General features: G+C 35.6%; 1 protein-coding gene across 1 annotated transcript; it reads right to left on the bottom strand.

Moving 5' to 3' along the window:
• Positions 1–12,811: 12,811 nt before the first annotated feature.
• Positions 12,812–13,192, bottom strand: LOC149161303 (uncharacterized). Its single transcript, XM_089434836.1, has one exon. The coding sequence runs from the start codon at positions 13,190–13,192 to the stop codon at positions 12,812–12,814; it is 381 nt and encodes a 126-aa protein (XP_089290962.1).
• Between the last annotated feature and the right edge of the window lie 256 nt (positions 13,193–13,448).

Below are 13,448 nucleotides of genomic sequence, written 5' to 3' on the forward strand. Positions count from 1 at the left end.
ATTGTTATTATTGTGCCCTTACATTATTATTGTTATGTAGGCTCTTATTATGTTTGACCACTTAGACTCCTATATATAAAAAGGAGGTCTTTTCAATTGTATATCCAAGAATTGTTCATTTATGTAATGTAAAGGAGGTTGCCCCCTCGAAGAGGCTGAATTCTAAGGTGTTGATCTATCTTTTCTATCTTTTCTTGAGCTGGTTTCATAACATATTATTAACTTGTAAAACATAGTCTTTGTTACAATACCATTAATTATCAATACCACATGCACAAAAAACATGAATTATTTCACAATCAAAATATTTTATAATAAAATGGCAATATTGTTAACCATGGATATTCACCCTCACTTTACCATGGATATTAACTTGTAAATAGGCTTTGTTACAATACCATGGGCCAATACCATGGCTTATAAATACCACATGCCAAAAAACCATATCTTATTTCACAGTAAAAATATTTTATTCTTATTTAATTTTACAATATGTTTTTAGTTGAGCTTGACCTTGAAAATGTTAGAAAATGAGATATATATAACTCCTCTATCCTCACAACTACTAAAAAAACCCTTCGTACCCACATAGATCCATCTTAGCTAAGGATCTAAGGGATGAGAGCAAGAAAATTGACTAATTATAAAGTTTTTCATTATTTTATTTTCTTTGATATGATTGATCCAAAATATAGGTTTGATATTTTACGACCAATTAAGTTTTTTTAATTTAGATCATTTCTTAAACACAATACAATGTGATCAAATATAAGAGAGAGTTGGGGAGGGAGTGGAGAGAGGGAGGGAGATAGTGAAAAAGTTTGAGGGCAGAAAGAGAGAGTGATGGGGGGAGAGAGAGTGAGGTGGGAGAGAGGGAGAGAAAGGAAGGAAAAGAGAGAGAGAGAGAGAGAGAGAGAGAGAGTTGGAGTGGGAGAGAGAGGGAGTAAATAACAATTTATACATAGAGAGATAGAGGTGGAGAGAGAGAGAGGGAGGAGTGAGAAGGGAGAGATGGAGAGAGAGTGAGGGACAAAGGAGAGGAGGGAAGAGAAAGAAGAGGAGAGGATAGAGATAGGAATAGAATGGAAAGGGAAAGAGATGGAGACATAGAGATGGAGAAGGATAGGGAGGGGGTGAGTTAGTGATAGAGTTGGACGGAAGACATAGAGAGAGAGAGAGGGAGAGTGATTTGAGGGAAGAGATAGAGATAGAGAGGGAGAGTATTTTGTGGGGGGGGAGAGATAGAGGGAGGTGGGAGATAAGGGATAGAGAGGAAGGAAGATAGGGATGAGGAGAGAGAGAGATGGATTTGGAGGGGGTAGGAGAGGGATGGAATAAGAAAAACATAGAGGGAGAAAGGTGGAGAGAGAGAGAGGGGGTGACAAGGGAGTCATTGAGAGAGAGTGAGGGAGAGAGGAGAGTGGGAGGAATAGAGATAAGGGGAAGAGAGAGATATACAAATGGAAGAGAGAGATAGATAGAGAAGGCGAAGAGAGAGATAGATAGAGAAGGGGAAGAGAGGGAGAGTGAGCGTGTGTATGTTTTAGGGTTGAGATAGAGAGAGGGAATAACAAAGAGACAAAAATACAAATATAGATATTATATAGTATTATATAACCAACCTATATCCATATTAAACCTATAACTATCAAGTGCCAAGAGGGATCCAATCTCTCGAGGTGCAAACATTTCCTCGATTTTTTCACTAGAAATTTTTTTTGTACCTCGAGAGATTGGATCCCTCTCGGTGATTGATAAATCTAGGGTTAAAATGGATCTAGGTTGTTTATATGAAATTAAAGTATTTTTTATTTGATATTATAGTCTTAAAAATTAAAATTTCTCTTCAAATTAATTTCAAATTGGAACTAGATCCAATTAGATTCAATGAATAGATTTTCTAAAATACATAAAATCTTTTTTTATTATTAAAAAAGTAAATGTTTAAAATTACAAATTATTAGAGATAAATAATGCAAAGTTGGCTCATCTATACTGTACCATGTGAGGATGAAGAAGTGTTTAAGGAAGGATAACTTTTCGAGCAATCTTTAACAACCTTTCAATCCCTTATCACTCGTAAGTTTATATTGCTTGACACAATTAAGATGACTAACATAAATTGATTCATATTATTGTAGTACTTGTTAGGTAGTAGTATCTTGTTCTTAGACTAAATCAGTCATTCATGCTAGTCATTTTTAGTTGTATTACTTATTATCTAGTCACATATTTTAATTCGTGACTAAATTAGTGATTTATGTTAGTCGCTTTTAGTTTGGTCACTTAAGATTTCTCATTTTTGGTAGTATTTCACTTGGAAAAGTTGTGGTGACTAACTTTTTTAGTCATCTAGTCACTAATTTCTAATTTTCTACTAGTGAAACATTGGAGATTAGGAAGCCTCTTGAACAACAAATTGAGAAGACACATATTTCTTTAAACAAAGGCACAAGACATACGACCAGATCCTTTAATGATTTAAATCTCCCCATCATCTCAATCAATATGTCCACAAAGAAATTGTCAAAGGGTGATCCAAACTTAACACCATGCATAGGTTCTAGTGGAGCAGTTGAGACCAGGAGCTTGACAACAATAAGGGCCCGAATCTCGGAATCCCATAACCTTTAAAGAATAGCAATTAAATAGAAAATCCTGAATCGCAAAGCTCCAACCTTTGGTGCTGGATTTTGGTCATCTCACATAGAGGAGTGACCAACGACGCGGAACCGTTAACATAAGAAAAGGGACCATGTATGGATTATAAGGGCTAAGCGCTAAATATCTTAGGTCATGGTTGCAGAGACCAGTTCTTTGGCAGAAAATAGATAAAGGCTAAGCAAAAGGGGTCCACCGGCCTTAGGAAATTAGAGGAATCATTAATGGAGATATTTTGTTGTGTCAGTTATAACACCTCATGTTTTTAAAATATTTAATTTCAAGAAGGAATCAAAATATGTTAAGTAATCATTAGGACAAATAGGCCATTCGCACACCTGGATAGTTGGGCAGCCCAGACAATTGTAGCATTCATGGTATTTCTGTAACTCTTTTTTTGGAATCTCTCCTTATAAAAGGGAAGAGGAACTCAATAGTAGGGTTTCGATTTTCCGATTCCGGAGGCTGTAATTGTTTTGCAAATTTCACAAGTTTGGGAATGTGAGATGTATTTCATTCTTGAATATTAATGGAAAAGTTTATGGTGAATCCAAGCATTGGGATATTTAATATGCATTCTACCTCTGTGTGTCATTTCATGTGTATTTTTCTTCTTCATAAATTGTGAAATTGTTGTTGCTGGATTCACTCTTAAGTCATATATTTACTTATGTTATGTGATAGCAGATGGTACTTGTGAGATTGTATACTTACTTATGTTATGATATAATAGATAGTACTTGTGAGATATTGAGTTGAAAGCCTTAAAATGTGCTCCATAATTTATACACCTCATTTCTTTTATCTTTCCATGATTCTACTAGGATTTAGTGCATAGGATTTTGTGCCTATCCAACCCTCTGCACTGGGTTTATTTCTTATATTTCTTCTTTCCACCTTTACTACAACAACTAATCAAGCTACATTATCTATGTGTATGCCAACAGATCTAAACATTTACCCTTGGGAATGATATACTCTTTATATGTATATTGAATCATCCTCTTAGTAGTGTAATTGAACCAAACTTAACTCATTTTACATTTATGTCTTGAGCAACATTGATCTATATTCAAGAGATAATAATATGTCCTAGGTACTAACCCTTCCCCTCAACTCGGGGGTTCTCTCTAGGAGTGACAACAAAAAGATTCCTAATGAAATTTTTTTCTTTTGTAGAAAATAGAAATGTATAAGAGAAAGAAGGAATCATTCTATGAATAAGATACTTCTTGCTTTGACACCCTCCCCGACAATGACATGAAAACATAATGAACCCTAGTATTGCAACAATAATGTTGCAACTCTCAATGCTACCAACTTAAAGTATGAACCCGGGGTTTGTACAAACTTAAGAAGGGGAGTAATTATATATGCAGTGAAAGTCCTCCTCTTCCTATTATGACTCCCTTTGATACAAGTGAAAGAAGGCAATGAAACAACTTCGAATGAGAAAAGATCTAGGTAAGATGCCAAACCTAAGTTGCAAAAGATAAATAACAATAAGAAAATTTATTCTAATTTTGTTGGAAAGTAAATGATAGAAAGGAAATATATTCTACTTGAAAAATTGTAAATTACAATGACAACCAAGGAAATATATTGTATTTTTTAGGAAATGAAAGTCCTAGGTTACTCTTGCAGGAAGAAAATCACACTTTACTCAAAGGGAATTACAGAAAGGAAATCTATACTAATTGCAGAAATCAACATTCAAGAAGCAAGTAATGTAAGAGATAAATGGAAACCTAACCAAGAATCAGCTCAACCAAAGTGGTCTCAAAGCATTCATAGGCTATAAATATACTTCTACCATGAATTTAGAGGGAATATGGGCAAGGAATATCTCGAAATCAAGTTGTTTCTCGAGTTAACTTACCAAATTCCCTTGAAAATGAAGTGAAAATGAGATGGGCGAATTTTTTTATTAAGTAGGATTTCCTAGGACTCTAATCCAAGTGGAATCACTAAAAAATATCCTTGTTAACATGTGCTAAAAACTAGCAGAAAATTACTACTCTAAAAGACAAAAATTCTAGAATCAATGAGCTAACTAACCTACCAAATTCCTAACCTAATCAAGTGAAAATTATATGGGGTAAATTTTTTTCACTAAGAAGAATTTTATTAGAACTCAATTTAAATGAAATAAACATGAAATATCTTCATTAACATGTGCTAAAATTCAACAAACAATTACTACTAAAAACCAGAAATTTCATAGCAATGAACTAGTAAGATGATCTAAGTACCCAAATGCCTAAGTTAATCAAGTGAAAACGTTGTTAGGTTAATTTTTTTTATTGATAATAATATTACTATAACTCAATACAAGTGGAATTAACTCTAAACGTCTTCATTAGCATGTGCTAAAATGTATTAGAAAATTACTATTATTTTGTTACAAGATACTTCTAGAAATTCCAGAATTATGAGCTAGTAAATCAATCCAAGTAGCTCAATGATGAATTTGAATTTGGAAAGTTTATCTAAGGATGGATCATACTTGTAAAAGCATAAATTACCTACAAAACCACTTATTTCAATAATTTATCCAATCTAAACAACAACAAATGGAGCATGAATATTAAGTGCAGAAATAGGAAGTGCAAGTATAAGAAATGCAAGTGAACAAACATTCAAAGAAGTTAAAGAACATGGCCAACACAATGCCTTCTCCAAACTAAACATGCTCCACCTAAACATGTAATGGGATGCAACGAATCAAGGAATCCTCTAAACATCATGAATAAATCATAAATAATGGGATACATGTATGAAAGAATGAACAAAATGTGAATGATGCCAATACTCCTCTCTGCAAGATAAGCATGTAAAATGATGAACTCGAATACTAACATGTCTCTAGCCAATACCATGTATCCTATTCTATTGAACATGATCCCCCTAAGCATGTAATGGATCTATAAACACCCTCTCTTTGTTGTTGTAGCAACACTTCCACTTCTCTCTAATAAGCCTCCTTGCCAAGTGCAGGAGACTATTCCTAACAGACTAAGACTTCAACTAACTTTGATCAATGATATATAATAAAGTGCCATACAAATACAAGGCTTCATGGAGAAAAGACATCGTTGTCATAAGTATATAAGTCTAACTCCTCAATCAAGATACCTATCACCAACCTATGAATCTATGTAACCAGGTTTATTTCTTTGACCTAATGTGATAGGGATACATCAAAGATATAAAAATAAGACATGACTTGGACAACTTTTAGCCCATACGTAACTTATTTTACAAATTTTACAATACATTCTAGATGAAAATGGTTTCTCCATGAGAAATACAACAACAATATGAAATAATAATCATCAATGGCTTTTATAACTACACACAAGTGTGCTCTCCTCTTTGCAAGCCCAATAGGTGAGCTATTAATAGATCCTTCCAGTAAGGGAGATCATAAAATATGGATTTCCTTTTCATTCCTTTGGCATATTAACCACAACTTGTCTTGGTTATTCAATTGAATCACCCCTATGGAAAAAATCATCCCACACTTTCAATTCAGCATCTTCATACTTCTTAAGCCAACCATCTAGACCCATAATCTTGGGAGGACCTCTATTTTCAACTTTTCCATCAAACTAATTCTTTTGGTAATTTCTAAACTTATGATCTGGTGGTAGAAAAACCTTTTTGTTTGCATAAATAAATTTATGTATATCTTTAGAATAACCACGAGGGCTTCACTCAATGAATCTATAAAATATCATGTGCATTCCTGGCATACTAAACTGTTGAAATGTGCAACAAGAAATGCTAAAAATAGCACTGCTATAAATATCCCGGCTATAAATAGTAGTTCAACCATTGCTGATATTAGCAACAATGGGTGAAAAGTGGAAGTGCTAAAATTAGCTTTTCTAAAAATAGCATTTCAGGATCCCTTTTTATTTAGTCAGTCCCTCGACTAAACATAGGAAGTAAAATTCGAATTTGATATTAAAAGCATTTTGTAAATTGATTAACTAATTCATCTTGAGTTAATTAGTTAAGGAAAATAAAACTTGAAGTCTATGTGAGGAAATGCAACAGTTTCTCCTTTGATTGAGGGATTTATCCTTCAGTTAAAGAGATAAGAGTGAGTTGTAATATTGAGTGTAATTAGTTGGCTCAGTTAACTGAGTCAAATCCAGTTAGATTAATTTAACAATTTGTTAAATTAATGAGAGTTTAGTTAGTTAATTCTTGCATGCATGTAACTACTGTATTTCAAATAACTGAAGATTCACTCATGGATAACTCATGCATGTCAGTTCAGTCAGAGACCCAGTTGAGGTTAGATGGAGGGACAATGTACTATCAGTTGCTAGGATATTCCTTGGTGAATATTCATTGCATGCAGAAGGAATATTATTCCTTAAGGATTGCGCAGTTGGACATGAGGTTACAGTGAGTGTGATGAGGCCAATTCACACATGTGATATCATTGGACCCCAATCAAAACTGCGCAAGGAAATAGGAGGCTTGGAGGGCTTGAGGAAGATATATTCTATGTCTATTGAGTCCGTGAGATGTATTGTTTGATTGTAGAGAGAGCAGGATAACTTGAGAGCTAATTCTTTTTGTAACTTGAACAAGATTTCCACTTGTATGATAATACAAAGTTGGGGTTTTAGGCTGGTGCTTTCCCCGGTGATATATGTTCTGTGTTATGGTTGATTACTTGTAATTTTCACTTATATTTGCTCTTGTTTGGTGATGTTCACATCTGTTTAATCTTCCGCAACATTTATGGTAGGAGTAGATCTAGTATTATGCTTCAAGACATTGTTGAGCCTCAAAATAGTCCTTATTCTCACTCCATTATTCACCAATACCTTCACATTACTTCCATATTACCTTCATGTCACCTCCATTCCACCTCCATATCATTACATTTACCTCATAATTGGGTTATATCTATGCTTTTCCAAAGTTTATTAATTCCTAACATTTTAAAGTGGATTTATGGTTAAAACTTAGAAAATAATATGCTTATACTTATACCTAACAATTAGAATGAGTTTGTTGACATGTGTAGGTACAAAGGAAGCTTCCAAGGCATCCTTATGTGGCACACTATGTTCAAATCCGAATTTGAGAAGATCATGAACCTCATGGAGAAGATCATGGACCTCATGGAGGAGATCATGAAGGATAGGGTTATGTGTTTCATTTTGTTTGTAACCATATGAAGGATTAGTGGATCCCCATTAATGAGTTAGTTGCCTAAATTTTTGTGTAAATAGGAGCACCTCCTCCATTCCAAGGAGAGGACTCTTGGAGCATGTATCCAACTTATGATGGAATAGAATAAAGCTTCATTTTACATGAATTTCCATTATATAGTTTTAGATATGAATTGTGTTAATGTAGTATATGAATTTATGGAATAGCTTGTCACTTTGTTCTTAGGAGAATTGAGCTCACTCTAAAAGGATCAAAGGAACATTTTATTTCATAATAGATCTTATTTCATTGATTAGATGTTTGAGGATTTGTTTATGATTGATGAATGGGTTTTAAATTAAAATCTTATCAGCATATGAGGGAACAACCAAGGGTCTAAGTTAGGCTCTTCCTCTATTTGATTTTCATGATAATTGAAATTCATTCTTTTGCTTTTAAGTTTCAAGTTATTTTATTTCTTATGCTTACGAATGAATCTTAGTTTAGTTTGGATCATTATATGAGGGGAAAATCAAGGGACTAAGTTATTCTCTCTTTCTATTTGAATTTGAACAACAATTAAATTCATTCTCTTGTCTTTATTTCAAGTTTCAAGTTTTATGTAATCAATGATTTCTTTTCAATCTATAATACTGTAGGGAAGGACAACCATGATCTCCTCAATTAGGAGCCTCTTCCCTTGCATATTATCTTGAATTATAAATCATTTAGTTAGACATAGAGTTAGTTGCCTACTCCTGCATATATTTTGCTGGCATCATCACAAGCTTACGAGTTTCCCTGGTTGATAATTTAATGAAAGCAATTTAAGCAATTAAATTGCCCAACAGACATTGCATATATCAGGTGATCTACAGTGAAAATTCTACATAAACAATATCCTTAATTTGACTACATATTGGAAAATACCTCTAAAAATCACAATATTTAGCTCCCTACCAATACTAACCCAATGCATATTCCCAATTTAAAAAACCCATACTTTCACTAGAATTTTTCATTAACATTTTTAATTCCCCTTTATATTTTTTCATTAACTTTGAGTTCCATTTTTTGTACTTTCCAATATAAAAATCCTTACCACCTATTATATGCTCAATATATTATGTCATTTTTTCCTCAATATATATCCCCCAATATGAATGAATGTGGCATGGTATTTCTCCCCCAACAAATCCCTCGTGAGAATAACACCCTTGGTATTATTTTGAACATCTTGGACATGCAAATATCCCCTTTGTTTGAAGCCCTACAATTCAATAAGTAATGTTATTAACATTAAAATAATAATGTAAACACAAGAATGAAAGTTGGGATGAAAGTAAATTATGAGTCTAAATATGTAAATATCTTATCTTACCAGAACAAACACCAAGTCCCGGGAAATCATGAATAGTCCAAAATAGCACACCATACAACACGAAGGACCTATTTTATGGTCGACATGATATGCCATACATTATTATGCCTTTCCATATTACTTGCATCTCATCAATAAAAGGCATAATATAAATTTCCATTTTTTTTACTTGATTTTTTCCTGGAACAATGAGAGTTAGCATAAGGTTCTCCTTTCTAACACTCATCCATGGGGGAATATTGTATACTATAAATCTGACTGGCCAAACACTATAATATGAGCATTGGAAAGAGAATGGGTACACTACATCAATTGCAAGATAAAACCTAATACTATAGGGTTCATCTTTGAATTTTCTTAATCATTTTCCTCTCTATGTTTCATTTCTTTGGAGTCGAACAAAATTAACATGAATCCATCTTTACTCCCTTTCTTTGCATGAAATCCATAAATTATGTAGTTGACTTGGAACGAAACATTCATTGGAGTCTAGGTATAATTGGCATGCAGGAAAAATGTTCTTTGGAACTGCAGGACCTTGTATGTCTATATGATATCTCTTCTCTTTGCATATAGGGAATTCTACCTTGTCTTGATATTCATATATATATAAAATGCAATCATTTTTACATAAATTAATTTTCTTATATTTAGTACTGGACTCAACCAACAACTAAGGTGCTTCTCTATAGTTGATGGAAGCACATTCCCTTCAGGGAAAATTTTAGGTTTTAGTGACTTGTAAGATTTCTCAAGATTAAATGAATTGAATGTTTGACTTATGACGAACATGTTTAATATGTCAATCTACACTAGGTCTATTTGTATACAATATATGGTTTTAAAATACCCTTAAATAAATATAAATGAAGTTCATGGATGTTTACGAATTGTGTACACCAATTGAAAATGCAAAGTAAGAAATATATTTCAACTCACTTCAGTAGGGTAGTGAATCCTTCTGTTGAAAAACCAAATAGTGACTTGATTTATAATGATATTAATGTGCATGCAAGTTTTGAGGTTCTACTTACACCTAATCTGAATAGGGGTGTCTTAACTGACTTCTTGATTAAGTCTTTTAGGTTGATATCATGAGGATTATGTTAGTGGTAATTACCCCTACTATCATCATTACTGTTAACCATATGATCATTATCGTCATCATTGTCTCCATCCCCAAAGAAACATGTAAGCATTTCATTAAATCCTTCTTCACTATGTATTTCATTTTCATTATCATCATCATCATTAAGCCTATGTGGCATGTCATCAATGTATGCTAATTACATAATCTCTTCAAATTTCTCAACATGTAGTGTTGTCTTAAATCTTTCTCTTTTCACCCCGGTATGGTGTAAAGGATGGTTAGGATCATCCCGTCCAAATCTTAATAACCCAGTTTCATCTTGGGTATTAGTAGGTGTATCATTAATATCTTATAGCTATCAACAAATGCAAGCATTATTTAATGTTAGGAAACAATTGGATAAATTATAAATGTATCAATTTCAAAACAATATAATCAAATATGTCTTAACAAAAAATTAAAATAAAACAAAATTTTGACAACATGGTTTATAAAATGTCAGTCTACACTCATTGATTATTCTTTGGTTTTCTGCCCTTAAGAATATCCTTAGTTAGACCTGTTGGCTTATATGGGCTTGACCCAGGTTTGGAAGAATTATTTAGCCAAACAAATCCCGCAGCTACCGACCCTTTCGGCAACAGCCCGCGAAGCGCGGACTGAGGTCTCACCTGAGGTAGTAGGGAGGGTGCTTGAACCAGGTTTCCACACACTGGGGATGTCTTGGATGTGGTTTGGGACTCGCGCACTGTTCTGCAGCCTCGCGGTGTGCTAGATCTACACAGATCGGAATACCCTTATCGCGCTTATTACAGATTGAATCACTTATTACTGGTTTGATCTAGTTAAAGCGGTCTTTAAGCAAACATTTATTACTTTTGGTTACTTCACACATCAAGATTAACCCAGTTCACATGTATTTAACCATAGAAAATGCAGAAATCGCAAAAGAGCAAAGTCGCAATCAACACAGAATTCAGAAGAAACTTATCTTTATTATCAATCTTCAACAATACATCTAGATCCACCTTATGCACTCAGTTGCAGGGGTCCGCGCACACAGCTGAAGACTTTCCAGACCTCTATGTACACAGCTATAGAGCCTCTTCCTTCTACCCTACTCCCTTGACTCAGACTTACAACTGCTCTCAGACTATTCACCCATTACATATTCGGATTAAAAAAACCCAAATTGAACTGTCTTTCTCTCATAGAGCCTCGATCTATTTATACTTTCCCTTGGCCTGTGATCCCACTGCAGGCCGACTCTATTACTATTTCTTTACATTATTTTCAGGCGGACTACCCTTTGACTTGAGCTACTATAGTACGTGCTCCGCGCTTTCCACAGAGTCTTTTACCCTAATATTACCCAAAATTCCAAGCTTCACACCCCATACTCGTTCTGCGGGGCTTGTGCTACCTAGTATTCCCCCAACATAATCATCATGACTCATCTCGAGTCACTTGCTGACGTGGATAGATGCTCTACCTTGGCTTCGTGGTTCGCCTCCCACTGAGTGGCGCTCATCATTCGGCTGCTCCTGTTTCATCTTCTACAACGCTTCATTTGTCTCCTGCTTTAGTGTTTCTACCACATCTTGAAACCGATGATGCTTATTCTACTCTGCTCAGTTAACACAGAACACCCCCTTCGAGGATTTTAGCGTGAGTGGGGGAGCTGCATACGAGACCTCTTGGTACTAGCATAGCCCTTTCCAACCATCGTATCTTCTCTTCGCACCATTCACTGCAACCTGTGTTGCAATTTTGCAAGACCATGGCTGATGTCTGAAGGATCCCACTCATCAAGAACCATCAGAGGTGACTTATTGACTATATCTCCACCCATGGTCACCATCTGTCCATCCTTCTGTTGTTCTATTGTAGTGCGCCATCCTGCCTCTAGGCGGGGCAATGACATCCAGACCAATTCTACTTCGCAGTCCCTTTTTTCGGTACATCCCTTACTAGTGATGCTGTAGCCTTCAGGATACCCGCAATTGTCAATACCAGACTCCCTAGAGAGTCCTGCTCCTCCCTCGGCCAGATTACTATCTTTGGACGCATGCCTGGTGTAAAGATGATGAACAGCTCCATTTGTATTTCCACAGCGTAGGCTGCCCAGTGGATTCCCCATGGTGATTTATAAGCCATGCAAACTTCAACTGCCCAGATTGTCGCTCGTTCCAGCTCGGGTAACCTTCCCGTGTGAAATCTGTGGCCAATCATTTCATATCTGGCTCGTACTATTACTCTTAATTGCTCGTCGCCTGCTCCCTTTTGCCATAATGCAGCCATCTTGTCATGAACAGTGGGATTAATGGTAATCATTCCTTGGAGTGGCGCACCCGCATGGCTTTGTCCACAGAACCATTCCCTTGATTGTTGGCCATATATATGCGCACCCAGATACTCGCGCATCTATCCCCCAGACTGCTTTATCGTCCCTCGCTCTCTTTCAACTAGTCGGAAGATGAGACCCTCCTCGGAATGGTTACTTAGGTGGTTTTCTTCCCCGTATAGAGCTTCAGGCGACTGCCATTCACTCTTCCCGGGAAGAGGTCTTTGTTGATCTTAGCCAGCTGAACTGCACCCCCATTAGTTGCTTCTTTGACGACATAAAGTCCCAACCAGTGCAAGCGGAGTTTACCTGGGAATTTCCCGAACTTATTGTCATATAACAATACGAGATAATCCTTCTTAAATGTGCACACCTTGATATGGCGATCATGCCATGATTTCTCACGCTGTTTTTGTATCTGCTGATGAAATCCTGCTAGAAATCGTTCTTCGTCTAGTTCGTCGAGTTGTGCGAGCCTTTCCTCCAAGGCCCCACGATCTACCATTCTTGTAGCTGCTGCAATTTGCAGACTGGGCATGATATATTCCATAGGCATCACAACCTCCTTACTATAGACTAGTTGAAACGGTGTCTGGCTTGTCAACTTTTTACATGTGGTTCTGTATGCCCATAGCACAACAGGGATGCGTAAGTCCCAATCATTATGTCACGCATTGCAGATCTTAGTCAGCGTGGTTTCCAAATTTCTTTTGAATGCCTCAATGGTCCCATTTGCTTGCGGATGGTATGGCGTGCTTTGTTGGTGATATATCTGGAATTCCTCAGTGAGCACG

This window comes from Pinus tabuliformis, chromosome 5_2 (assembly GCF_031772625.1).
Source record: "Pinus tabuliformis cultivar Carrire ecotype Pingquan chromosome 5_2, CPIR1, whole genome shotgun sequence".
Lineage (NCBI taxonomy): Eukaryota > Viridiplantae > Streptophyta > Pinopsida > Pinales > Pinaceae > Pinus > Pinus tabuliformis.

Coding starts and splice junctions, on each gene's coding strand:
- LOC149161303 (XM_089434836.1), bottom strand. CDS start 13,192: ATGCCCAGTCTGCAAATTGCAGCAGCTACAAGAATGGTAGATCGTGGG.